This window comes from Theropithecus gelada, chromosome 16 (genome assembly GCF_003255815.1).
Source record: "Theropithecus gelada isolate Dixy chromosome 16, Tgel_1.0, whole genome shotgun sequence".
Taxonomy (NCBI): Eukaryota; Metazoa; Chordata; class Mammalia; order Primates; family Cercopithecidae; genus Theropithecus; species Theropithecus gelada.
Window position 1 is genome coordinate 3,666,141 of NC_037684.1, and position 26,798 is coordinate 3,692,938.

The following is a 26,798-nucleotide window of genomic DNA, read 5'->3' on the forward strand; positions in this document are numbered from 1 at the left end:
AGAAATGGTATTTAAGGGATTAAAATTAATCACTGTATTTTCTTTTCTAAAAAATTGAAAAAAAAATTTTTTTAAGACTGAGGTCTCGCTATGTTGCTCAGGCTGGTCTCCAACTCCCGGCCTCAAGTGATACTCCTGCCTCAGCCTCCTGAGCGGCTGGATTTACAGGCATGTACCACTGCTGAATCACTGCATTTTCCGTTAATATCATGCTTAGCCCCAAAGTAAACCTGTTTTAATAAAAGATGCTGGACTTTTTTAGGAATAAACACTAGCACAATGAACATGTATCTTCTGTGCTTTATTATCCTGTTTGTATCCTAGTTTAGCCAAAATGCTTTCCAAGTCCGACGGAGGCTTCTTCTAGAAGCCATCTTTCAGAAGTGGGACAGTGATGGCTCAGGCTTCCTGGATCTGAAGGAAGTTGATGAACTCTTATACACATACAAGGAGGGAATGGAAAAAGAATCTATGAAGAAAGGTAAAATATAACAATGTTCTTATTTAAATTGTGGTAATTAACTTGGCTTCAAGTTTCCCAGTACACATATACAGTTAAAATACTGGTTATGCTAAAGCCACGAGACAACCCTTCATGTCTCCTAGTATAGCTATACATTTATCTTATTTATTTTTAATTTCTAAAAATAGAGATGGGAGTCTCACTGTGTTGCCCAGGCTGGGCTCTAATTCCTGGGATCCAGTGATCCTCCCACCTCAGCCTCCTGAGCAGCTGTAACTACAGGCACCTGCCAACTGTGCCCAACTCTGGCTCTAATCTTTTAAGTGGAAAGTAACAAGTGTTGGCAAGGATGTGAAAATATTAGAAGACTTATGCATTTGTCAGCACAGTCAGAAGTGGAATATGTTGCAGAATGCTTTGTCCAAAATCTTAAATCTATATAGTTATATTCCTTCTGTATACCTGGCTACTCTCACTTTTAAGATTAAAAGAACCCAAGCCATTCCACAGTTCTGCTTGTTCTCTCTTCTTGTTTATCTCTTTGTCTTCACTGGCTTACAAATTTCTCTTCAATTTACTAACTTCTTATTCTCCTTAGTGACTTTTTATGTATTATATTTGTCTCTTATGACCAATATTTACCAGTCAAAAGCCACTAAAATTCTCATTCCAGTATGATAAATTCCTTTCTTCATTTTATTAGATCTTAATTTAAATTATTTTTCTCTTCACTGGGTTTAAAGATTTAGCTGGCTAACTTTGGTGTACCAGATTTTCAGTTTTTAAAGTATATAGTAAACAAGGGAAAGAACTGTCAAGGTTAGTTAAGTTCTTCAGCCCTTTCAAAAATCATTGTATTGGTTGAGCTTCAAATGTTCCTAAGTTTATCAATTGTCATGTTCTCTTCAGTAACTGTGTCTTCTACAAATTTTACATTATACTACCTGGCTTGTCTTACGATATATCCAAAGAGAATTTACTTAATGAAATTCCAAAAGACATAATGATGTGATTTTCACTTATAAGATGGGCAAATTTCGTAACACAAAGCCACATCCTACAGAGAACACTAGACAGTAGTTATAGCAGCTGGGTTCCAATACTGGATCTTCACTAAATGATCCTGTGATCTTTGGCAAGTTCCTTAACCTCCATAGACCCAGGTCTCCTTGTTTGTAAAATGAAGGCTTTAGATATGATGAATCTTAGAATTTAAGGAACCTAAGGGTAATGTTATAAGGAAGTCCCATAGATTAGATGATATGGAATCCAATTACATGGAATTATATGGAATCATATATATGAGTAAGGTATAGCAGTAGGGACAGATAGATAGCATAAAATATGAAGGATTAAGCCCAGCAAATGAGAATAAGGACAGCAATGAGGAGGCAGAATCTGCTGCCAGATAAAAATGCCTGCAAACAAGAATAATTATTCTCTCCAAGGGCAGGCTTATACAAAATGACTCTCAATAAACACATATTGGTAGCCATTTGGTCTGAGGAGATGATTGCTGAGCTGATGGCAGTATGGAAGAAGAAAAGCAGATTTATCCTCTTTAAAAAGGAAGAAGATTCTAAATTTCAAGCATTGCTAATAACTTATTGGCAAATCTTCAAACAGCTCTTTTGTTTGTTTGCTTGTTTTGCTCTACTCTTATTGCTTCTTTGTCCAAGATTTAAAATTGGGATTTAAGTAGCATAAAATCATAGGATTAGAAGTTTTTAGAAAGGTTTCTGCTGGTGTCCTCAAAATGGAAGATTTCTATATGGAAGAGGAAACTTGAAACTTTTAGTCTGTCATCCCCCTTCCCCCCCAACCTTTTTTTTAGAGAGAAGAGCTCACTCTGTTGCCAAGGCTGGAGTGCAATGGCATAATCATGGCTCACTCCAGCCTCTATCTCCCAGGTTCAAATGATCCTCCCATGTCAGCCTCCTGAGTAACTAAGACTATAGACGGTGCCACCATGCCTGGCTATTTTTTTTAAGACAGGGTCTCACTATGCTGCCCAGGCTGGTCTTAAATTCCTGGGCTCAAGAGATCCTCCTGCCTCAGTCTCCCAAAGTTCTGGGATTACAGGTGTGAGCCACTGCACCCAGCCTCATTTCCCCTTTCATTCCTATCTGATACAACCTAATCTTTTTGGGCAGAAACATCACAAATAAAAGCTATAGAACATGTGACCTGTCTGCATTGTTGAATTTAATGGAATAAGTAATTTTTTCTCCATTACTTTTCATAGGATAGCTATTAACATTATTGGGTTTGCCTTTTAATTTTCTATTTGAATGACTAAATTTGCTTTAATATGTTCATTTCTATTTCAGTAGGACATTTAACTCTTTTATAATTAAAACATTTTAGAAACATTTATTTCGGTAACATCAGCAAGATGGCCAACTAGAAGCCCTTAGGGCCTGTTTCCCTCACAAAGACAAGCCAGAACAACAAATAAACAACTACATTAAGAAAAATAACTGAGGGAGAGTGCCATCTTGCCTCAGAGGAGTAGCAGAGCACAGAAACTCAAGATGGCCACATAGAGAACAGAAGGCAATGCCAGGTCTCCACTACCCCATCCCCCAACCAGGATCAGGTGGGAACTGGGAAGAGCTTCTACCTATGAAGTGAAAGTAAGCAAAAGGATCCCAGCAGCCCCCATCGACACCCTGGACACCTACACAGCTCACTACTGGGGTCCCCTGCAGTCCTCACAGGCATTAAGCCCAGCTGAGGGAGCTGCCTCTAGACCACATACCTGTGCTCTCCCCAGAGAAGAAGCTGACACAGTGCCCTGACCCTTGTGGCACATGTGGCTACTGCACTACACCAACTTGGGATTGGAACTACGGCTGGAGTGTGTCTTTCTCAGGGGTGAGTAGTCACGACACCCCTTCATCCCTGGGGCTAAGCCACCACCAAACCATCTCAGGCCAGTGGCCCAGCATCCCCAAGAGGAGCTGCAAGCACTCTTCCACATGAGGCCAAGTGGAGGTGGAGTCACTCCATCTCCCTCTCCCGTCATTCCCTTGGGCCAAAGCTGAGACAGTACTTTGCCTCCTAGAAAAACAATTCATTGGCCACTCAAAGCAGTCATTCCTCCTCAGTGCCTAAGTTGAAGAAACTCCCTGCATCCCAAGAAATGGTGCCTTGGCCACCCCCAGCCCTGAACTGAAGCAGCACATTGCCCTCTGGGAATTGGTACCCTGGCCAAACTGAGCTGCTACACAACCCAGTGCTGAGTTGATGTCGTAACCTGTGTCCCAAGGAAACAGAGCATTGGCTGAACTAAGGAACTCTGCCTTACAGTCCAAACAACTCTAGTACCTGGCTTCTCTGGAGCTGTACTAGACCCCTAGAGTCTGAGTGGCTGAAATACCCCTCTCCCTGGAAAGTGGAGTCACTGCTATTCTTTTCCTTGTACTTCCTAAGGCCCGAAGAACAGCTGTGCTCTGCTTTTCTGGGTTACTTGCTGCCATTGTACCTGGTCTTACAGTGTCTTGGATAATGCTGAGCCCCACCATTCCATGGTCTCGTGTCACTACTACACAGTGCCTCATGCCCTGAGACCTCAGTTGCCTTTGAGTTTTATTTGTTTAGGTTCCCATATTGCAACCATATCCTCCTCCTGGGCCCAAACCTCCACAGCAAGCTTCCTCTCTGGAGTCAGGCCAGTGCTGTGCCCTGCCCCCCAGGGGTAAAATCACAGCTACAGCCCAGCCTCCTGGGCTCAAGCTGCTAGGACGTGCCTCAGAGTCACAGATCGTGTCTCTATGGGCAACCTACACCCAACCTTGCCACAGAAACCAAACCTGCACCCCAAGACTCAGGAGCCACAATAACTTTGGGAGATCCTGTGCTTAGGACCCTAACCCCACACCTGCTCTGAGCAACTGCACCTGGAACCCAGTGCCACTGCAGCTGCTTAGAGGCCATGTCAGACCTGACACCAAGAGGGATCCCCCTCAGCTAAGTTTCCCCATTGTGGGGAAAACAAGAGTAGGAGGACTCCAAAAGCCCTCAACTTCAAGGACATTAATAACATATGCCGCTGCTGCTGCTCTCACAAACTTTCTATAGCCAAGGCCACTGAGGTGCCCACAGGTATTGCTGATGTTGAACACAGTTAAAGAAACTGCACAGAGACTATACCATTTCACCTATCTGGAAACAATGTCGCCACATCCATCCCAATGAGCACACAAAATTTCAACTACAGGTGAAAATCTTCCTCTATAAAAGCCACTCTAGAAAGTTTGGAAGAGGCAGTTATTCCACCAAGTACACAGACATCAATGCAGGTACACAAGAAACATGATAAAGCAAGGAAATATGGCACTACTGAAGGAATATAACTCTCTAGTAACAGACACTGAAGAAAGGAAATTAATTAATTGCCAGGAAAGGAATTTAAAATAATGATCTTAAGGAAACTCAACAAGATAAGAAAATTCAGGTTGACAGTTCAACAAAATCAGGAAAACAAATCCCCATATGAATGAGAAATTCAACAAAGAGATGGAAGTCATAAAAAAGAAGCAGACAGAAACCCTGCAGCTGAAGAATTCAATGAATGAAATAGAAATACAATAGAGCCAAATCATGAAGGAACTTCCATTCACAATTGCTTCAAAGAGAATAAAATACCTAGGAATCCAACTTACAAGGGATGTAAAGGACCTCTTCAAGGAGAACTACAAACCACTGCTCAGTGAAATAAAAGAGGACACAAACAAATGGAAGAACATACCATGCTCATGGATAGGAAGAATTAATATCGTGAAAATGGCCATACTGCCCAAGGTAATTTATAGATTCAATGCCATCCCCATCAAGCTACCAATGAGTTTCTTCACAGAATTGGAAAAAACTGCTTTAAAGTTCATATGGAACCAAAAAAGAGCCCGCATCTCCAAGACAATCTTAAGTCAAAAGAACAAAGCTGGAGGCATCACGCTACCTGACTTCAAACTGTACTACAAGGCTACAGTAACCAAAACAGCATGGTACTGGTACCAAAACAGAGATATAGACCAATGGAACAGAACAGAGTCCTCAGAAATAATACCACACATCTACAGCCATCTGATCTTTGACAAACCTGAGAGAAACAAGAAATGGGGAAAGGATTCCCTATTTAATAAATGGTGCTGGGAAAATTGGCTAGCCATAAGTAGAAAGCTGAAACTGGATCCTTTCCTTACTCCTTATACGAAAATTAATTCAAGATGGATTAGAGACTTAAATATTAGACCTAATACCATAAAAATCCTAGAGGAAAACCTAGGTAGTACCATTCAGGACATAGGCATGGGCAAAGACTTCATGTCTAAAACACCGAAAGCAACGGCAGCAAAAGCCAAAATTGACAAATGGGATCTCATTAAACTAAAGAGCTTCTGCACAGCAAAAGAAACTACCATCAGAGCAAACAGGCAACCTACAGAATGGGAGAAAATTTTTGCAATCTACTCATCTGACAAAGGGCTAATATCCAGAACCTACAAAGAACTCAAACAAATTTACAAGAAAAAAACAAACAACCCCATCAAAAAGTGGGCAAAGGATATGAACAGACCTTTCTCAAAAGAAGACATTCATACAGCCAACAGACATATGAAAAAATGCTCATCATCACTGGCCATCAGAGAAATGCAAATCAAAACCACAATGAGATACCATCTCACACAAGTTAGAATGGCGATCATTAAAAAGTCAGGAAACAACAGGTGCTGGAGAGGATGTGGAGAAATAGGAACACTTTTACACTGTTGGTGGGATTGTAAACTAGTTCAACCATTATGGAAAACAGTATGGCGATTCCTCAAGGATCTAGAACTAGATGTACCATATGACCCAGCCATCCCATTACTGGGTATATACCCAAAGGATTATAAATTATGCTGCTATAAAGACACATGCACACGTATGTTTATTGCAGCACTATTCACAATAGCAAAGACTTGGAATCAACCCAAATGTCCATCAGTGACAGACTGGATTAAGAAAATGTGGCACATATACACCATGGAATACTATGCAGCCATAAAAAAGGATGAGTTTGTGTCCTTTGTAGGGACATGGATGCAGCTGGAAACCATCATTCTTAGCAAACTATCACAAGAACAGAAAACCAAACACCGCATGTTCTCACTCATAGGTGGGAACTGAACAATGAGATCACTTGGACTCAGGAAGGGGAACATCACACACCGGGGCCTATCATGGGGAGGGGGGAGGGGGGAGGGATTGCACTGAGAGTTATACCTGATGTAAATGACGAGTTGATGGGTGCAGCACAGCAACATGGCACAAGTATACATATGTAACAAACCTGCACGTTATGCACATGTACCCTACAACTTAAAGTATAATAATAATAAATAAATTAAAAAAAAAAAAAAAAAGAGAGAGCTTCACCAGCAGACTTATTAATCAAGCAGAAAAACTAATCTCTGAACTTGAAGATAGGCCATTTGAAATTACCCAGTCAGAGAAAGAAAAAAGAAATAAGAATGAAAAAGAGTGAAGAAAGCCTACAATTATCACTATTAAGTGAACAAATATTTGTATTATGGGACTTCCAGAAGGAGAAGAGAAGGGAAAATATTTGAAAACCTATTTAACAAAACAATAGCTGGAAACTTCCCAAGTCTGGGGAGACATATGGACATCCAGATCCAGGAAGCTCAAAATTTCCCAAATAGATACAGCCTAAAATTCCTCCCCAAGGCAAATTAAGGTCAAATTGTCAAAAGTCAAAGACAAAGAGAGAACTCTAAAAACAGCCAGAGAAAAGTATCATATAACGGAAAGCCAGAGAAAAGTCACATATAAGGGAATCACCATTAGACTAACATTGGAGTCCCCATTAGAATAACAACAGAATTTGTTGCAGAAATCTTATAGGCCATAAGAGAATGGGATGATATATTCAAAGTGCTGAAAGAAAAAAAAAATTTGCCAACCAAGAATAGTATATACAGAAAAACTGTCCTTCAGAAATGAGAGAACAATAAAGTCTTTCACAGATATGCAAAAACTGAGGGAAAGTATCACCACTAAACTGGCCTTACAAGAAATGCTCAAGGGAGCCCTATATCTGGAAGTGAAAAGATGATAATCACTATCATGAAAACATGCAAAAATATGAAACTCACTGGTAGGGCAGATATACAAAAGAGAAATAAAAGAATCAAATCCTATCACCAAAGAAAACCAGTACACTGCAATACTAATAATAGGGGGAAAAAGGAACAAAGGATATACAAAACAACCAGAAAACAATTAACAAAATGACAGGAGTGAGTACTCACCTATCAACAATAGCTTTGAATATAAATGGATTAAATCCCCCACTTAAAAGATATAGATTAACTGAATAAATTAAAAACATGACCTAACTGGCCAGGTGCAGTGGCTCATTCCTGTAATCCCAGCACTTTGGGAGCCGAGGCAGGTGGATCACAGGGTCAAGAGATTGAAACCATCCTGGCCAAAATGGTGAAATCCCATCTCTACTAAAAATATGAAAATTAGCTGGGTGTGATGGCACGTGCCTGTAGTCCCAGCTACTTGGGAGGCTGACGTGGGAGAATTGCTTGAACCCAGGAGGCAGAGGTTGCAGTGAGCCAAGATTGCACCACTGCACTCCAGCCTGGGTGACAGAGCCAGGTTCTGTCTCAAAACAAACAAACAAACAAACAAACAAAAAATGACCTAACTATATGCTGCCTAGAAGAAACTCGGTTCACCTGTAAAGACATATGTAGACTGAAAGTGAAGGGATGGAAAAAGATATTTCACATGAATGGAAATTGAAAGCAAGCAGGAGTAGCTATACTTAGACAAAACAGATTTCAAGACAAAACTGTAAAAAGAGAAAAATGTCATTATATAATGATAAAGGGATCAATTCAGCAAGAGAACAACTCTAAACATACATGCACCCAACATCAGAGCACTCCAATATTATAAAGCAAATATTATTAAATCTAAAGGAAGAGATAAACTCTAATACAGTAATAGTTGGGGACTTCAACACCCTACTCTCAGCATGGGACAGATCATTTAGACAGAAAATCAATAAATGGGACAGATCATTTAGACAGAAAATCAATAAAGAAACATTGGATTTAAACTAAACATTAGACCAAATGGACATAACAGATATTTATAGAACATTTCATCCAACAGCTAGCTGCAGAATACACCTCTTTTTTTTCAGCCCATGGAACATTCTCCAGGATAGATCACATGTTAAGTCAGAAAACAAATCTTGCTCAAGCCTGTAATCCCAGCACTTTGGGAGGCCGAGACGGGCGGATCACGAGGTCAGGAGATCGAGATCATCCTGGCTAAAACGGTGAAACCCCGTCTCTACTAAAAAAAAAATACAAAAAACTAGCCGGGCAAGGTGGCGGGTGCCTGTAGTCCCAGCTACTCGGGAGGCTGAGGCAGGAGAATGGCGTAAACCCGGGAGGCGGAGCTTGCAGTGAGCTGAGATCCGGCCACTGCACTCCAGCCTGGGCGACAGAGCGAGACTCTGTCTCAAAAAAAAAAAAAAAAAAAAAAAAAAAAGAAAACAAATCTTATTAAATTTAAAGAAATTGAAATCATATCAAATATCTTTTCTGACCTCAATGAAATAAAAATAGAAATCAATAACAAGAGCAACTTTAGAATTTAAACAACATGCTCCTGAATGAGCAGTGGGTCAGTGAAGAAATTAAGAAGGGAATTTAATTTTTTTGTAATTTTTACTTTTTTACTTTTTAATTTATTTTTTAAAATTTCTTCTACTGAGGTCCCATGACATCATAAGATTTCTTGGAACGAGAGAAAATAGAAACACAACATACTAAAACCTATGAAATACAGAAAAAGCAGTATTGAAAGGGAAGTTTATAGAAATAAATGCTCACATCAAAATTGTAGAAAGGTTTCAAATAAACAATCTAACAATGCATCTCAAGGAATTTGAAAAGCAAGAATAAACCAGACTCAAAACTAGTAGAAAAAAAGAAATAATAAAGATCAAAGCAGAAATAAATAAAATTAAGACAAAAAACCCCAAAAAATCAACAAAACAAAAAGTTGGTTTTGTAAAAGATAAACCATATTGCCAAACCATTAGCTAGACTAACCGAGAAAAAAAACACCCAAGTGAATAAAATCAGAAATGAAAAAGGAGACATTACTACTGACACCACAGCAATACAAAGGATCATTAGTGACTATTACAAACTATATGCCAACATAATAGAAAACCTAGCAGGAATGGATAAATTCCTGGATACGTACAACCTACCAAGATTGAAGCAAAAAGAAATAGAAAACCTGAACAGACCAATCACAATTAACAAGACTTAATCTGTAATAAAATGTCTCTCATCAAAGAAAAGCCCAGGATCTGATGACTCCACTGCAGAATTCTACCAAATATTTAAAGAATATCTAATATCAGTTCTTCTCAAACTCTTTTAGAAAATTGAAGAGGAAGGAATTCTTCCAAACTCATTCTATGAGGCCAGCATTATGCTAATACTAACACCAGACAAGAACACAACAACAACAGAAACAGAATTATAAGCCAGTATCCCTAATGAACATAAATGTAAGATTCTCAACAAAATGCTAGCAAACTGAATCCAGCAACACATTAAAAAGATCATTCACACAGAGAATAAAAGAAAGGCTGGGTGTGGTGGTCTTTACCTCTAATCCCAGCACTTTGGGGGGCCAGGACAGGAGGATCACTTGAGCCCAATAGTTTGAGACTAGTCTGGGCAACATAATGAGACCCTGTCTCTATAATAATAATAAGAAGAAGGAAATAAAAGATCATTCACCCTGATCAACTGGGATTTATCCCAATAATGCAAAGATGATTTAACATACAAATATCAATAACCATGATACATCCCATCAACAGAATAGACAAAAAATCATATGACCCTCTCAATAGATGCAGGAAAAGCATTTGATAAAATTCAATATTCCTTCATGATAAAAACTCTCAACAAGTTAGGTTTAGAAGGAAAATACCTCAACACAAGAAAGGTCATACATAACAAAGGCAACATCGTACTAAATGGGGGAAAGTTGAAATATTTTTTTCTAAGATCTGGAATGAGAAAAAGATGCCCACTTTCACCACTTTTATTCCACATCCGTTTATTCTAGATGTCCTAGCCAGAGCAGTTAGGAAAGAGACAGAAATAAAGGGCATCTAATTGGAAAAGAGAAAGTCAAATTGTCCCTGTTGTAGATGACATGATCTTATATATAAAAAACCCTAAAAGCTCCACCAAAAAATTATTAAAACTGATCAACGAATTCAGTAAAGTTGCAGGATACAAAATCAACATATAAAAATCAGTAGGCCGGGTGCGGTGGCTCACACCTGTAATTCCAGCACTTTGGGAGGCCGAGGTAGGCAGATCACGAGGTCAGGAAATCGAGACCATCCTGGCTAACACGGTGAAACCCCGTCTCTACTAAAAATGCAAAAAATTAGCCGGGCGTGGTGGTGGGCGCCTGTAGTCCCAGCTACTCAGGAGGCTGAGGCAGGAGAATGGCGTGAACCCGGGAGGCGGAGCTTGCAGTGAGCCGAGATCGCGCCTCTGCACTCCAGCCTGGGCGACAGAGCGAGACTCCGTAAAAAAAAAAAAAAAAAAATCAGTAGCATTTCTATACATTAGCAATCAACCAGAAGAAAAAGAAATTTTAAAAGTAACCCCATTTACAGTAGCCACAAAAAAATACAATACATAGGAATAAATTTAACCAGGGAGGTGAAAGACGTCTACAAGGAAAACTGTAAAACGCTGATGAAAGAAATTGAAGAGGACACCAAAAAATGGAAGACATCTCACGTTCATGGATTGGAAAAATTAAACTTGTGAAAATGACCATACTACCGCTGTCGCCAGCTGCTGACGCGGGCAGGTCCCGTGTGGGGCTGCCGTGCCGGTCGCTAGGGCGGTAGACATCACGCTGCTATTCCGGACCAGTGTCAAGACCGTGAAGACGCAGAACAAGGCGCTGGGAGTGGCGGTGAGCGGCGGAGTCGATGGCAGCCGGGATGAACTGTTCCGCCGCAGTCCCTGGCCCAAGGGCGACTTCTCCAGCCGGGCCCATGAAGTGATTTCTCACATTGGCAAACTGAGAGACTGTCTTCTGGAACACAGGAAAGATTATATTAATGCTTATAGCTATACCATGTCTGAACCTGGGAGGATGACAGACACAGAACAAGACCAGATAGACCAGGATGTCCAGATATCCATGAGGACCTGTTCAGAAACAATTCAACAACTACGAACAGAAGCTCACAAGGAGATACATTCCCAGCAGTGAAGGAGCACAGGACTGCTGTTTTGGATTTCACTGAAGACTACTTAAAAAAAAAACAGTGTGTAAACTTTAGTCAGAACAAAGAGCCATCCGAGTTAAGAGTGGTGGATAAGAAAAGATTATCTAAGCTGAAACCAGAACCAAATACAAAGACAAGAGAATCCACATCTGAGAAAGTTTCACAGAGTCCTTCAAAAGACTCTGAAGAAAACCCTGCCACTGAAGAACATCCAGAAAAGATTTTGGCTGAAACACAACCTGAATTGGGAACCTGGGGAGATGGCAAAGGTGAAGATGAATTATCCCCAGAAGAAATACAAATGTTTGAACTGGAAAATCAGCGACGAATTGGTGAAATGAACAGCTTGTTTGATGAAGTGAGGCAGATCGAAGGGAGAGTGGTTGAGATTTCCAGACTTCAAGAGATATTCACGGAAAAGGTTTTGCCACAGGAAGCTGAGATTGATAGCATTCACCAGTTAGTTGTGGGGGCAACTGAAAATATCAAGGAAGGCAACAAAGACATAAGAGAGGCCATTAACAACAACGCTGGCTTCCACGTGTGGATCCTCTTCTTCCCCATGATGTGTGCTCCTTCTCCTTTCTCTTCCTCGACTGGTACCACAGCTAGCCTGGGCTGCGGGGGCCCAGCACGCGAGTCCTCATGGGCGCTCACAGACTGCGTACTCTCATGTACCCCTGGTGCTGGAGCATGGTATGACCAGATTTTACCACAGAGCCATTTGAAGAGAAAGGGGTTCAGACAGACAGACATATTCCCCCAAAAGGGATACCCAGGCCGAAAAAGAAAACAGTGGGAAGTGGCCTATGTAGCCATCATAAGGCTAGACAAACTGAATGCCGGAGCTGGTAATTAGTTGTTCCTGAACTTGAGGCTGCCTTGGCAGGGGGGCTGCTCCAGTAGCAGGGGCACAGCAGGTCTCCAGAGCCCCCAATTGTCTCAGGGTTCTAAGGAAGTCACTGACCTTTCCCATCCCAGTAGCTTCAGGGAAGAACATAGTTAATCACGTCTCTCAACAAATGATTACTTCTTTGTTTCCTTGTGGCTTCCTGTCTGCCTGAGTCAACCAATAGAGACTCACCGGAACACAGAAAAGAAAATTCACATTTGCCTTGTTAATCTAATAAATACAATTACAGCCCCTTTAAAAAAAAGAAAAAGAAAAAGAAAATGACCATACTACCAAAAGCAATCTACAAATTCAACACAATCCCGATCAAATACCAATAGCATTTTTCACATAAATAAACAAAAAATTCGAAAATTTGGCTATTCAAAATGCCATGGATAGCCAAAACAATCCTGAACAAAAAGAACAAATAGATATCACACTACCAGACTTTAGAATATACTACAAATCTCTAGTAACCAAAACAGCATGGTACTGGCATAAAAACACATAGACCGATGGAACAGAATAGAGAACCCAGAAAGAAATCCATATATTTACAGCCAACTGATTTTCAACAAAGGTGCCAAGAACATTCATTGGGAAAGGGAGAGTTTCTTCAACAAATATTGCTGGGGAAATCGGATGTTCATATGAAGGAAAATAAAACTAGACCCCTATCTCTCATCATATATAAAAATAAACTCAAAATGGGCCAGGCACTGTGGCTTATACCTGTAATCCCAGCACTTTGGGAGGCCGAGGCAGGTGGATCACCTGAGGTCAGGAGTTCCAGACTAGCCTGGCCAACATGGCAATACCCTGTCTCTACTAAAAATACAAAAATTAGCCAAGCATGGTGGTGCACGCCTGTAGTCCCAGCTACTCGGGAGGCTGAGACAGGAAAATTGCTTGAACCCAGGAGGCAGAGGTTGCAGTGAGCCCAGATTGTGCCACTGCACTCCAGCCTAGGTGACAGAGCAAGACTCCGTCTCAAAAAAAAAAAAAAAACTTCAAATGGATCAAGGACTTAAATGTAAGACCCCCAGACTATGAAACTACTCATGAAAACATAAGGGAAACACTTCAGGACATTGGTCTAGGCACATTTTTTATGGAAAAGACCTCAAAAGCACAGGCAACAAAAACAAAATTAGACAAGTGGGATTATTTCAAACTAAAAAGCTTCTGCACTGCAAAGGAAACAATCAATGGAGTGAAGAGACAACCTGCAGAAGGGGAGAAAATATTTTCAAACTATTCATCTGACAAGGGATTAATATTCAAAATATACAAGGAACTCAGACAAAGCAATAGCCAAAAAAAGAAAAAGAAAAATCAAATAATTCAAATGAAAAAAGGGTAAATGAGCTGAATAGACATCTCTCAAAAGAAAAATGATCAACAGGTATATGAAAAAATGCTTAACATCACTAATCAGGGAAATACAAATCAAAACCACAATGAGGTATTATCTCACCCTGGCACAAAAGATAACAAATGCTGGCGAGGATGCAGACAAAGGGAAACCCTTATACATTGTTGGTGTGATGTAAATTAGTACAGCCATTACTGAAAACAGTATGGAGGTCCCTGAAAACACTAAAAACAAAACTACTGTATGATCTAGTAATCCCACTCAAAGTATATATCCAAAAAAAAGGAAATAAGTATGTCAAAGAGATTTCTACATTCCCATGTTTATTGCTGCATTACTCACAATAGCTGAGATATGAGATCAGCCTAAGTGTCTATCAGCAGATGAATGGATAAAAAAAATTTGGTCTGGCCGGGCGCGGTGGCTCAAGCCTGTAATCCCAGCACTTTGGGAGGCCGAGATGGGCGGATCACGAGGTCAGGAGATCGAGACCATCCTGGCTAACACAGTGAAACCCCGTCTCTACTAAAAATACAAAAACTTAGCCGGGCGAGGTGGCGGGCGCCTGTAGTCCCAGCTACTCGGGAGGCTGAGGCAGGAGAATGGCGTAAACCCGGGAGGCGGAGCTTGCAGTGAGCTGAGATCCGGCCACTGCACTCCAGCCTGGGTGACAGAGCGAGACTCCGTCTCAAAAAAAAAAAAAAAAAAAAAAAAAAAATTGGTCTATATACACAATGCAATAGTATTTAGCCACCAAAAAGAAAAAATTCTGTCATTTGAAGCAACATAGATGAGGTTGGAGGGCATTATGTTAAATGAAATAAGTCAGGCACAGAAAGATAAATGTTACATGTTGTTACTCATATGTTGAAGCTAAAAAAGTTGAGCTTATTTAAGGAGAAAGTAGAATAGTGATTACTAGAGACAGGGAAGGTTAAGGGTAGAGGGGATATCCAAAGGTTGGTTAATGGATACAAAAGTACAGCTAGATATGAGGCGTAGTTATAGTGTTCTGTAGCACTGTAGAGTAACTATAATTAACAGCAATTTGTTGTATATTTTCAAATAGCTGGAAGAGCAGATTTTGAATGTTCCCAACACAAAGAAGTGATAAATGTTTGAGGTGATGTATATGCTCATTATGCTGATTTGATTATTATATATTGTGTACATGTATTGAAATAACACTCTGTACCCCATAAATATGGACAATTATGCATCAATTAAAAATAATAAAGGCAAAAAGTACAGTTGGAAGTAATAAAACATTTATTTTAAAACAAAACAACAAAAAGCATTTTGGTGATACTTTTTGTCACAAAGTTACAGAAACCATGAAAATTAAGAGCCATAGTTATTTAAAAGTCTCATTGAAAAGCACACAGAGTTTTTTAAAGAAACTGAAAACTGGACAAGTAGCTAGCATAAAACTCCTGTTGCTATTCCTTTGCTCCGGAACTCTGGAATAAAGAATCTCTAAGAAAGTCTTCCATCTTTCTTTGATTTCCATAACCTTGACACTTTTGAAGATTATAAGTTGGTTGCAGTATGTCCTTCATTTTGATTTATCAACTGTTTCCCCATGGTTAAATTCAGGTTATTCATCTTTGTCAGAAATATATCACAGAAGCAATGCTGTGTTCTTCTCATTGTATCTGATCAGAAGTCCCATAGTAACAACGTTGACCAGTTGATTAAGATTATATCTATCAGGCCCCTCCACTTTAAAGCTGTTTTTTCCCCCTTTGTAATTAGTAAGTACTTCATGGGTGTCCATTGAAACCGTATAAACCATTCTTCCTTTTTGTCAACTTTTCATTTATTCATTTATAGCAGTATGTGTTCATGGTTTCCTTTTTTATTCAATGGGTTATAATCCAATACTATCACTATTTGTTTTGATACTCATATTGTCCCAGTTTTAGACAATGGGAGTTCTTTCACTCTGGCTCCTGTGTCCTCCCCTCCCCACGCCCATGGTTTGTGTGTGTGTGTGTGTGTGTGTGTGTGTGTGTTTTGACACCAGGTCTCACTCTCTCACTCAGTCTGGAGTGCAGTGGCACAACTGTAGCTCGCTGCAGCCTCCAACTCCTGGACTCAAGTGATCATCCTCCCACCACAGACTCCCGAGCAACCGGGACTACAGGTATGCGTCGCAAGCCTGGCTCATTTTTCTAATTTTTGGTATGGATGGGGTCTCTCTGTGTTGCCCATGCTGGTCACAAACTCCTGGCCTGAAGCAACCCTCTCACCTCAGTCTCCCGAAGTGCTGGGATTACAGGCGTGAGTCACCATGCCCGACCCCAGCATTTCATTATGAAAACTGTCAAACATGGCAAAGCTGAAAGAATTTTACAGTGATACCTATATACCCACCACATAAATTAATCATTTTTATTTTACCTCACTTCATTAATATTTTACCTCACTTTTTAATCTGTCTATTCATCTCCCTGTCCCTCAAGCCTTCCATCTCTCTTATTTTTGATGCATGTAGCGCATTTTAAGTAAATTATAGAAATCAATACGCTTCTCCCTAAATACCTCAGCATGCGTATCATTAATTAGAGTTCGATATTTATTAACAGTTTTTTTCTTTCTTTTTGCACATGGGGAAAGAAGGAAGTTTTTTCCTCTTGAGACCAAATTTCCATAAAATGAGATGTACGAATTTTAAGTGTATATTTGCTGAGTTTTGACAAATACATGCCCTGTGCACCCCATACTCCTATCAAGATACAGAACAAATAGCACAGTGACACACCTGTAATCCCAGCTACTCGAGAGGCAGAGGCAGGAAGATCGCTTGAGCCCAGGAGTTCGAGATCAGCCTGGGTAACATCACAAAACCCATCTCTTAAAAAAATAAAAAACCCATCTCTTAAAAAATAATAATTAAATAAAAGATATAGAACAAAACAAGTCCTCACGCCTCTTTCCCATTCAGTCGCCCACCCTCCAGTCCCCAAAGCAACCACTTTTCTATTTTCTACCATAAATTAGTTTGATCTCTTTAGTATTATCTGGAATTTCATAAAAATGAAATTATACAGTATGCACCTTGTTTTTAGAGAGTTTAAACTCTATGTACTCTTTTGTATATGACTTCTTTCACTCAGTATAATTTTTACTTTTATTTTTTAACATTTTCAGGGAGACAGAGTCTCACTCTGTTGCCCAGGCTGGAGTGTAGTGGCGTGTGATCATAACTCACTGCAGCCTTGAACTCCTGGGCACAAGCAATCTTCCCGCCTCAGCCTCCCAAGTAGCTGGGAGACTACAGGTGCACACCACCATGCCTGGCTAGTTTATCAACTTTTTGTAGAGACATCATGTTGCCCAGGCTGGGCACTAACTCCTGGCCTCAAGTGATCCTCCCTGCTCAGCCTCCCAAAGCTCTGGATTACAGTCATAAGCCACTGGGCCTGGTCGACTCAGCATAATTTTTCTTGAGAGTCTTAATATGTTGCTACATGTATCAGCAATTTGCTTCTTTTTATTGCTGAGGAGTGTTCCATTGGATGAATATACCATGGTTTGTTTATCCATTTTCCAATGTATGGACACTTGGGCTGTTTCCAGTTCTCAGCTATTATAAATAAAGCTACTCTTCACAATCTTAAGTAAATCTTCTGGTGACTATGTTTCCATTTCTTATTAATGAATACTTAGGAGTGAAATATATATGTTTAGCTTTATAAAAAACTGCCAATTTTCTGCCAATTTTCTGCATCCTTTTAACATGTATCCCTCATTCTTTGAGCATGTCCTTGCTTTCTGGCACAAAGAGATCTTCCAGGTTGGTCTTATATTTTCCCTTCTTTCACCCTGGAATCATCCATCTCCCCAAGCCAGCATCTGGGTTCTACACGTGCTCATTACTCATGAGTCTCCTCTCTCAGATTTCTCAGTGGACAGATGTAGAAACTGTATGTGTGTGTGTGTGTATGTGTGTGTATGTGTATGCATGCACGCACTCGTGCACACCTGTGCGTGTACATGTATACATTTATATCTGCACGTACCTTTCTGTCTACTAATATTAAAAACCATGAGTTCACACTGGTAATTCCAAGTCCAATCCAACACAACAGGGTTCATTCTAGTTTTTTCTCATTCCCTTTTGTAGTTCCGTTTTCTCTGGCTGTGTTATCCTAAATATATTTATTTATTTGATCGATCCCCCAATGAATCCATTAGTTCTATATGGAACTAATGTCCCAGCACTGTTGCTGTCCTCTCTTCCACACTGATTTCCTTTTTACTACATTTAAGTTCTAACATCTTGCACTAATCGGCCCTTCCCACATGGCTATCCTCCTTACTCTGCTTAGGTTCTGATAGCCCACAACAGATCACCCCCTCCAAGTGGATGTCCTTTACATAGTCCTTAGGCTCTGACACTCCATGCCAAGGCACATTTTCATGTGGATGCCCTTGTCAATCCACTCAGGCTCTGACTCCTTACGCTGAGCTGACCCCCAACCTATGTGGATGGCCCTTCCATGTAGACACCCTCCTCACCCTGTTTAGGTTCTGACCTCCCAGGCCAGGCCATCCCTCGATTTGGAGGCCCTTCTCACCCTGCTCAAGATTAAACACCCCATGTTGGGCGTCCGTCTCATATGGATACGCTATTTGTACTGCTTGGAATCTGACACCCAAGTTAAACCACCTCTCTGTAAGGCCATCCTCTTTACCCACATGGACCGAAGATTGCCCTTCCACATGGATACCCTCCTCGCCCTGCTCAGGCTCTGACAACTCTTGCCCGGCTAACCCTGCACAGATTTGGGCCCTGATATCCTGCTTGGTGCCACATTGACTTCACCTGACCAGGAACAGATGCTTACCTTGCTCTGCCCCACCTAATGACTTTAGGATCAAATTGTTCAAGGAGGCAAAAGAATGAAAGGGAAAAAAGAAGAAGAAATGGAAGATGAAGAATCCACAAGGCACTTTTAATCTAACTGAGGATTGTACTAGTTAAGATCCTTTTGGCTCAAGTAATAGAGAACCCAACCCAAAGTGTTTACACATAAGAGGAATTTATTGGTTCATACAATGAAAAAGTCCAGTACTAGTTTAGGACACAACTAGATTTGGGAATCCAAATAATGACATTAGGACAGCTGTCTGGTTCTTTCTCTTTCTCTTGCTGTCTTCTGTTTTAGCTGCACTATCATACAGCCTCTACCTTTGTGGTAACCAGGTCCAGTTTCACATGCTCACAGTTTCATTCAAGTCCAACGGGAATAAAAAAGAAAGTATATTCTTCCTAATCATTCAATCAAAAAGTCTGGCATTCGTCAGTACTAAACCAACCACTCTGGCTAAAGGAATAGAATGTCATGACTGGCTTAAGCCTGAGGCACATGCTCCACCTCTAGAACTGTGAATGGAACCCCATTCAAACACATGACCAGAGATGGGAATGAAGTTGCTTCCCCAAAGCAAAGTTAGAGATACAATTACTCAGAGAAAGGTGACTGGATGCTAAGGAGTAAAAAATCAATACATGTTCAGCTACAGAAATGAGAAGCTCACACATGATATGATGTCCACAAGTGCCAGGTAGTATTTGTTAATTGTCAAATAAATGGTGTAGAATAGATGCTATTGTCTTTCAAGAGAAGGATAAATCACAACAGAAGTCTTCTTGAGGGAGGAGGAACTTTGAACTATACTTTAAAGGGGAAGGGTACATACCCTGTGACTTACTAATTTATAACAACTGTCAAAGAATCTTGCACATATGCACCAGGAGACATTTACGAAATGCTCATAACACTGTTCATATGAGTAAAATATTGAGAATAACTTAAACACCCACTGATAGTAGACTGAATCAGTAATGATATACTCATATAATAACATACACTGGTGAAAATGAATGAATCATAGCTACAGTAACAACATGGAAAGATATGTTGGAAAGATAAACAACAAGGAAGATATGTAGCATAGTGTTGAATAAAAAAGTATGTCCCAGAAAACTACACATGGTTTGATAACCTTTTTCTAAAGTTTATAAACATGAAAAACTGGCTGAGCTTGGTGGCTACACCTATAATCCCAGCACTTTGGGAGGCTGAGGGGGCAGATCATCTGAGGTCAGGAGTTTGAGACCAGTCTGGCCAATATGGTGAAACCCCACCTCTACTGAAAATATAAAAATTAGCCAGGCATGGTGGTGCACACCTGTAATCCCAGCTACTTACGAGGCTGAGGCAGGAGAATCGCTTGAATCTGGGAGGTGGAGGTTGCAGTGAGCCAAGATAGTGCCACTACACTCCCGCCTGGGTAACAGAGCTAGGCTCCGTCTCAAATAAATAAATAAATTTTAAAAATGCAAAACTAAACCACATATTGTTTAGAAGTGTGTGTGTGCATGTGCGTGTGTGTGTGTGTGTGCGTGTCAAACACATATATTGTTATGTAATATAATAACACTGGGAAAATTAAAAGAAAGGTAAAGATAAAGCCAAATTCAGGATATCAGTGGGAGGTGTGAGGAGGCAGGGAATGGAATAGGGCAGATCACAGAAGAATATATGTTACTGGTAATGTTCAGATTTGGTAGTAGGTTCATGATTATACAATTACAAAAATAGAGAAGAGATGTGAATACAGAAGTGTGCAAGACATGGTCAGGAACCATGAGTAGAATGGAGATACTGCAGCAAATAATTCCTATATGGTATTAGGGGCAGATGTGATTGGAAATAGACTGGATCCAAATATGGTAGGACTTTGAACCAGGGAATTGCCTAATGCAAGTTGTGTTTTAATTTAATTTTACAAACATGTATTGAGCATTTACTATTGTTAAGTCAATTACAAAGTGATAAAAGCTGGCTTTGGGGTTATGAAAGTATGAAAGGAGAAGAGTGGCCACACTGCCAAAGAGTAACAGGATAGAATTAAGTGGCTTATTGGATACGGAAGGCAAAGGTAGGGAAGGAATCAAAGCAAACCTTGAGGTTTCACCAGGCTAGGTGGCAAAATCAAAACAAAACAAAACAAAAACAAAGAAGTTGACACATGAGTCGTATTGAGTTCAGCATAGAAATTCATTGTAAAATATGCCATTGGGCTCAGAGATGCCTTTGATATACTTGGTTTTCCACTAGAGCAGTCGTCCAGGGCAGTTCATCGTAAGAGGAGAATGAAAATTCCCCCCACCGATGAGTGAACTTTTGGTTAGTTCTTGGTTTTGTGTTTGTGTCTTTTAGCTAAACTACACATCCAATTTCCAAAGCCACACCCTGGTCACGAAGTGAGATTGTCTTCAAAACAATTTCAGAATTACATAGAATTGGTTGTATCTGAACTCAGGGGCAATGAAGACCAAGTTCTGGAAAGTGTTGTGGAATTTCTGATGAATGCTTTAGAAAGGAGCCACATTGAGAGTCTGAGGAATTGTGCCAGGCGGAAGTGGCTGCACCAAATCCAACGTGCTGCAGAGACAAGTGGAGTGTCCCTAGAGCCGGTGTATAGTGAGGCCTTTAAGGCCCTCACGCAGGTACGTCTTCTAAAGTGGTATGTGAGAGGAAACATCTCCTCACAGTAGGCGATGTTCAATATCCACAAAAGAGGAGCATCCTGAATTCTCTTGAAAAATCGCTGGGTGCTGCTATAGATATTTTATTCATTCCAGTCCATTACAAATGGCCCGAAGCCTAGGAGACGCGCAACTGGAGTGACTGCTGGTTGACAAGACAGAAAAGCAGAGTAGAAAGGTAGAAAAGACAGATGTAGAAAAGATGTCTTGGGATTTCTAATTTCATTTCTGCTCAGAGTCAAATAAGCCTAGAATGGACAATAGACAGATTATGTAAAATATCAGTAACGAGCTGTACAAGCAGTTCAAGCTACATTTCCCTTGCATGGTATTTTGGGAGTCAGTTTTAAAAGGAACTATTTAAATCATAAACTCATTATCGAGTCTGACACCACACAGTATTTCACAGCATTGCCTAGAAGCAAGCTGAGACTACTGCAGAATCCTGTCACTTAGAACGCATGGCCGTGAGGGGCCACTGCCTACAGCCTTGCCACCTCCTCAGAGACTCCCAGGTTGCTGCTGTTCACAGGCAGAAACAGCACGGCTGCCTTCTACATGTATCATAGATTCCACTGATCCAGGGAACCTGTGCCAGTCATCTCAGCTAAGTAGCGACACTTGCTCAATGGAATCATCTCCTGAATGGCTGAATTTTCCAGTGTAGTTGGAAATGGGGCACCGGGACCAAACAACCACTCAAGAAAAAGAGGCATTGTTCTAGCTTGCTTCAGAGATCTGTGGTATTGTGAGAGAAATCTCACTACACATTTGTTAATGACTCCATGATCTTGTATGTGGAAAGAAGGAATAAAGGCAAAAGAAATGGGCATGGAAAGCAAACCCAAATATATAGAAAGAGGAGAAAAATATCAGGGAAATTGTCTCACATGTCCCCAATTTATGGATATGTTTAATGTATGTATTGACACATAATATTGTTAATAACATAATAATATTTTAGGTACAGAGAATTTGTAGTTGCAGAAATAGTAGTTGCAGAAAGTCTGCAACCTTGGGCCCAAAAAAAAATCCTTCCTGAAATTACAAAGATCAAATATACAAAGTGTGTTAAGAGTTCCTTGAGAGCATTTTTTTTCACATTCACATTCACAGTTGATGGTCAAGAAATATGAGTGAAGTGAAGGCATATTCTTGGCCCAGCTCTCTAAAATCAACACTTTTAATAGAAACACAGACTATTTGACTATAGGTCAAAGGAATCCAAGTTTTAAACTTCTAAATTTGAGTAGACCTGAAAGTTCTCTGGTTTTGTTTTTCTTTTCCAGTAAACCAGGCCAGTTGGCATAGAGGAAACCCATTATCCTCACTAAAACTCAGATTTAGGGTATAGCTATGGTGTCAACTTTTTCCTCACTGCCCATGAATAGTAATATATGCATTCTTTATTCAGGGAAATGAAACTGCTGGGGCCAGATGCATGAATTAACCAGTGAGGGGGACATGATTAGGGGAGTTCTTTGGCTGTTAGCAAACACATGGTCGGAAATGTTTTGCCGTAGGATGCTGAAGCCCATGGAAATAAAAAGATCAGTGCTCACATTTCCCTCTTAGAAGAAAACCTACTACTGCCTGAGAAAGGGAATGTTCTATTGAGGAATGTGGCTTGCACCTTAGATGATGCTCTATTTGTACTGAACAGAGTGCTCTACAGGGACATGAAAGGAATCAGGTAAGAACGTCTTTAAGAGGTTGGTTTTACCCTCCTAAAAAAATAATTCCCTTTCTGAGTAAACTGGCATCAAGATCCCAGCTGGCTGCTCAAAAGAGAAGTGGCTCAAGTCACCAGTGCTTCTGGAGTAGAAGCTGATGGCTTCCAGTCCTGGATGATTTCACCTATTTCTAGAGCTCGCTCTTTGGCAACGATTCGCCACACAGGGACTCTACTTCACAATTATCAGTTCAATTATTTCTGCCTGCTCCGTAAGTTATGTCTCCGGAGTTCTGTTTATATTTGTTTTCTATGTCCACATCTAAGTTTTTTTTTGTTTGTTTGTTTTTTGTTTTTTTTTTAAGTCTTTCTCAAGTCAGACCTCCAAACTGGTCATCTTATCGAGTCCACTGCTTGGTCATATAATGCCACAGATTGTGAATAGAGAATCGCTCTAGCTTCCTCCATGGTTTAATCTAAGTCTCTCCCTGTGCCTTTCTTCCATCCTCGTACTCTTTTTCCTCAGCTTTACAGTAGTGGATGAAGGGAAGCCGATCCATGTTCCCCAAGTTCAGTACCACGGGAACATCTTCTTCTGGGACCAGTCCCGTAATAAGGATGATTGTAATGGGTCATTCCTGGCTCTGCCTCTTCAAGATGCATATATGAGGATCTTTGGGGTCTTGGCTGTTGACACCCTTAGAGATCCCCACGAAATAAACATCTTTCTACCTCATGAGATCAGATTCTATCAGGTAAGTCATAGACGTCTTCAAGAGCAATGGTAGGATGGCCTCTCCTTCTAATACTTCTTAAAGAGTGAAACCTGAAATCCGATGAGAGTAAAGCTGTGTATACAGATAACATCATCATTCTTGCTCCTGTTCCCTGAATGTATGTTTCAGTCTTTTGAGAAGTTCCCCATTACTTATGGGAGGACTTTCAGCCTCAGTTGCATATCCATGCCTCAGCCTCATGTGTCCCATAGCATTTATCACAGGAATAGAATTTTATGCTATAGAACAGAAATCCAACCATTAGACCACTAAGACCCACAAAGCGGGAATGAACTTTTAGAAGGGACAGATTGGTGTTTTACTAATAGTGGTATCTATCTAGAAATCTTTTGTACTTTCTACAAATGGTACTAACTCTGATATGCATCCCCATAGGTCTTAATTTCAGTGTTATAATTTTTGAGGATGAAAAATAAAGAAAAAGGCCTAAATGTTTCTTGAGTATTCATGTTTTTAAATTGGATCACAAAATGATAGGCACTTTTAAGGTCATGAAATAGCTAGACCATTTCTACAAGCATTTTTATTTAATTTGTGGATAGAACTTGCAGTAAAGGAAGATCGAAAGCCTTTATGGAGACAATGAACTGTGGACTATAGCAGCGAGTTAGGAACTTGAACTTGCTATGCCCTTATCATTTGTTGCCCTGTAAGCCTTTGGCTCCTTATGTTTATTTACCATTATTTTTCACTTTCTCTTCCCATTTATTGGGTGGATAGTTGAGGAAATGGTAGAACCTCTTTCTCTGGACATATTTTTAATAATAAAATTCATTCTCATCTGACATGGAATTATGTGACGATATTGAAATGGAGGAGTATGAAGTTATCAGTAGGTGAAGTATATATAGTCTTGTGAGAGAGGTAAAGGCTTCTGGATTACCCTTAGATGCCTTGAGTCCTAAGATAAAAGGCATATAATTTTGAAGAGTTTGTGATTCCTAGAGTTTCTTGACAACAAGCCCACATATGGGTTCTAAGGATTTCCCATCCCTTCTCTGTGGAACAGGATCTTCTTATGCCTATAAGAGGACTATGTAATCTAGCACGCTGTGGGTCTTGGAACCAAACATGTCTTATACTGTCGATCTGATGATAGTGGCCATGTCTGCACAGATGCAGGCATTAACATTGGCATCCGATCAAGGCAGCTCCTACCCACCTGCCTAAGATTGGCGTTCGTTCTTGGCTTTTTAACATTTTTTTTCTCATTTCAAAGTTTATCTTGTTCCTTTGATGCTATTCTCTACTAGCACATATCACAAATTTCACTGGATGACTATCAAAAGCATAAAAACTTATGCGGGTCTCTCTCTTTACACCTCTGACTCTTTTTTTGTGAAACTTGCTCTGTTTCCCAGGTTGGAGTGCAGTCGTGCGATCTCAGCTCCTGAGTTCAAGCAATTCTCCTGCCTCAGCCTCCCAAGTAGCTGGGATTACGGGCGCCCACCACCATGCCCAGCTAATATTTGCATTTTTAGTAGAGACAGGGTTTCACCATGTTGGCCAGGCTGGTCTCAAACTCCTGACCTCAAGTGATGCACCCTGACTTGGCCTCCCAAAGTGCTGAGATTAAAGGCATGAGCCATGGTACCTGGCCTATGCCTTTGATTTCTTGATGATCCTTTTTTTATATTAGAACCTGGAACATTGCCCTTTGAGGACTGCTGAATAATTTGCAGGAAGTAGATTATCAAGAAGTAATTAAATTACTGGTAAAGGTAATCCGATTACTATATTACTAATTATTTTTTCTATTTTAAAAAGAGTAGGCTATTTGAATTTTCTGTCTCTACAGGGTGTTGCCAATGTCTTTAGCACTGCCTATCACTACGTCCACAGCCGGGAGCACATTCTGCATATTGTGATCACTGGCATTGGCTGGCTCTTTGACGTCACATCCAGCATCACCTCCATCACTATGTACTTTGTAGAGCCTAGCCCAGCCCAGGTAGGCAAGGTTCAGTAGTGGTAGATCTCTCCAAGGTAGCCAAGTGTCTAGATGTCATTTCTTGCTAATATTTGAAAACCATATTAATTAGCTATTAGTCTAACTGAAGACAGATTTCCCAATACAAGACCCTTGATTGTGAGTGACAGGAATCCACCTCAAATTGCCTTAGCCAAAAGGGAGAATTAACTGACTCACGTGACCAAAATGAAGACAGGGCGGGAGTCAAGCTATCTTTCAGGATGGCCAGATCTAGGGATTTGAAACCATCAGTCCTCTCTTGTGTTCATCTGTCCACCTCTCATGTTTGTTTCCCTCTGTACATTGGTTTTGTTCTTCCAGCTAAAGATTGGCTTCTTCCACAGAGCAAGTCAGATGCTTACTAAAAGCATCCAGTAAAAAGTTCCAGTTTGGAAAACCCAAGAAAGAAGACGGAGTCTCACTCTTGTTGCCCAGGCTGGAGTGCAATAGCGCAATCTCAGCTTACCTCAACCTCCGCCTCCCGGGTTCAAGTGATTCTCCTGCCTCAGCCTCCCAAGTAGCTGGAATTACAGGCATGCACCACCATGCCCAGTTAATTTTGTATTTTTAGTAGAGATGGGGTTTATCCATGTTGGTCAAGCTAGTCTTGAACTCCCAACCTCAGATGATCCAGCCACTTTGGCCTCCCAAAGTGCTAGGATTACAGGTGTGAGCCACCG

The 26,798-nt window shown here is 40.5% G+C and overlaps 1 protein-coding gene and 1 pseudogene across 1 annotated transcript in view; both read left to right on the forward strand.

The window, feature by feature from the left end:
- Nucleotides 1–26,798, forward strand: part of EFCAB5 (EF-hand calcium binding domain 5) — a 181,928-nt gene that overhangs the window by 125,932 nt on the left and 29,198 nt on the right. Inside the window, exons 15-19 of the mRNA XM_025363693.1 lie at nucleotides 325–481; nucleotides 21,349–21,638; nucleotides 23,201–23,370; nucleotides 23,876–24,104; nucleotides 25,945–26,097. Of these exons, the coding sequence (XP_025219478.1) occupies nucleotides 325–481; nucleotides 21,349–21,638; nucleotides 23,201–23,370; nucleotides 23,876–24,104; nucleotides 25,945–26,097 (999 nt within the window). The remainder of the gene's footprint in view (nucleotides 1–324; nucleotides 482–21,348; nucleotides 21,639–23,200; nucleotides 23,371–23,875; nucleotides 24,105–25,944; nucleotides 26,098–26,798) is intronic.
- On the forward strand, nucleotides 1,928–12,455 carry LOC112609186 (annotated as a pseudogene).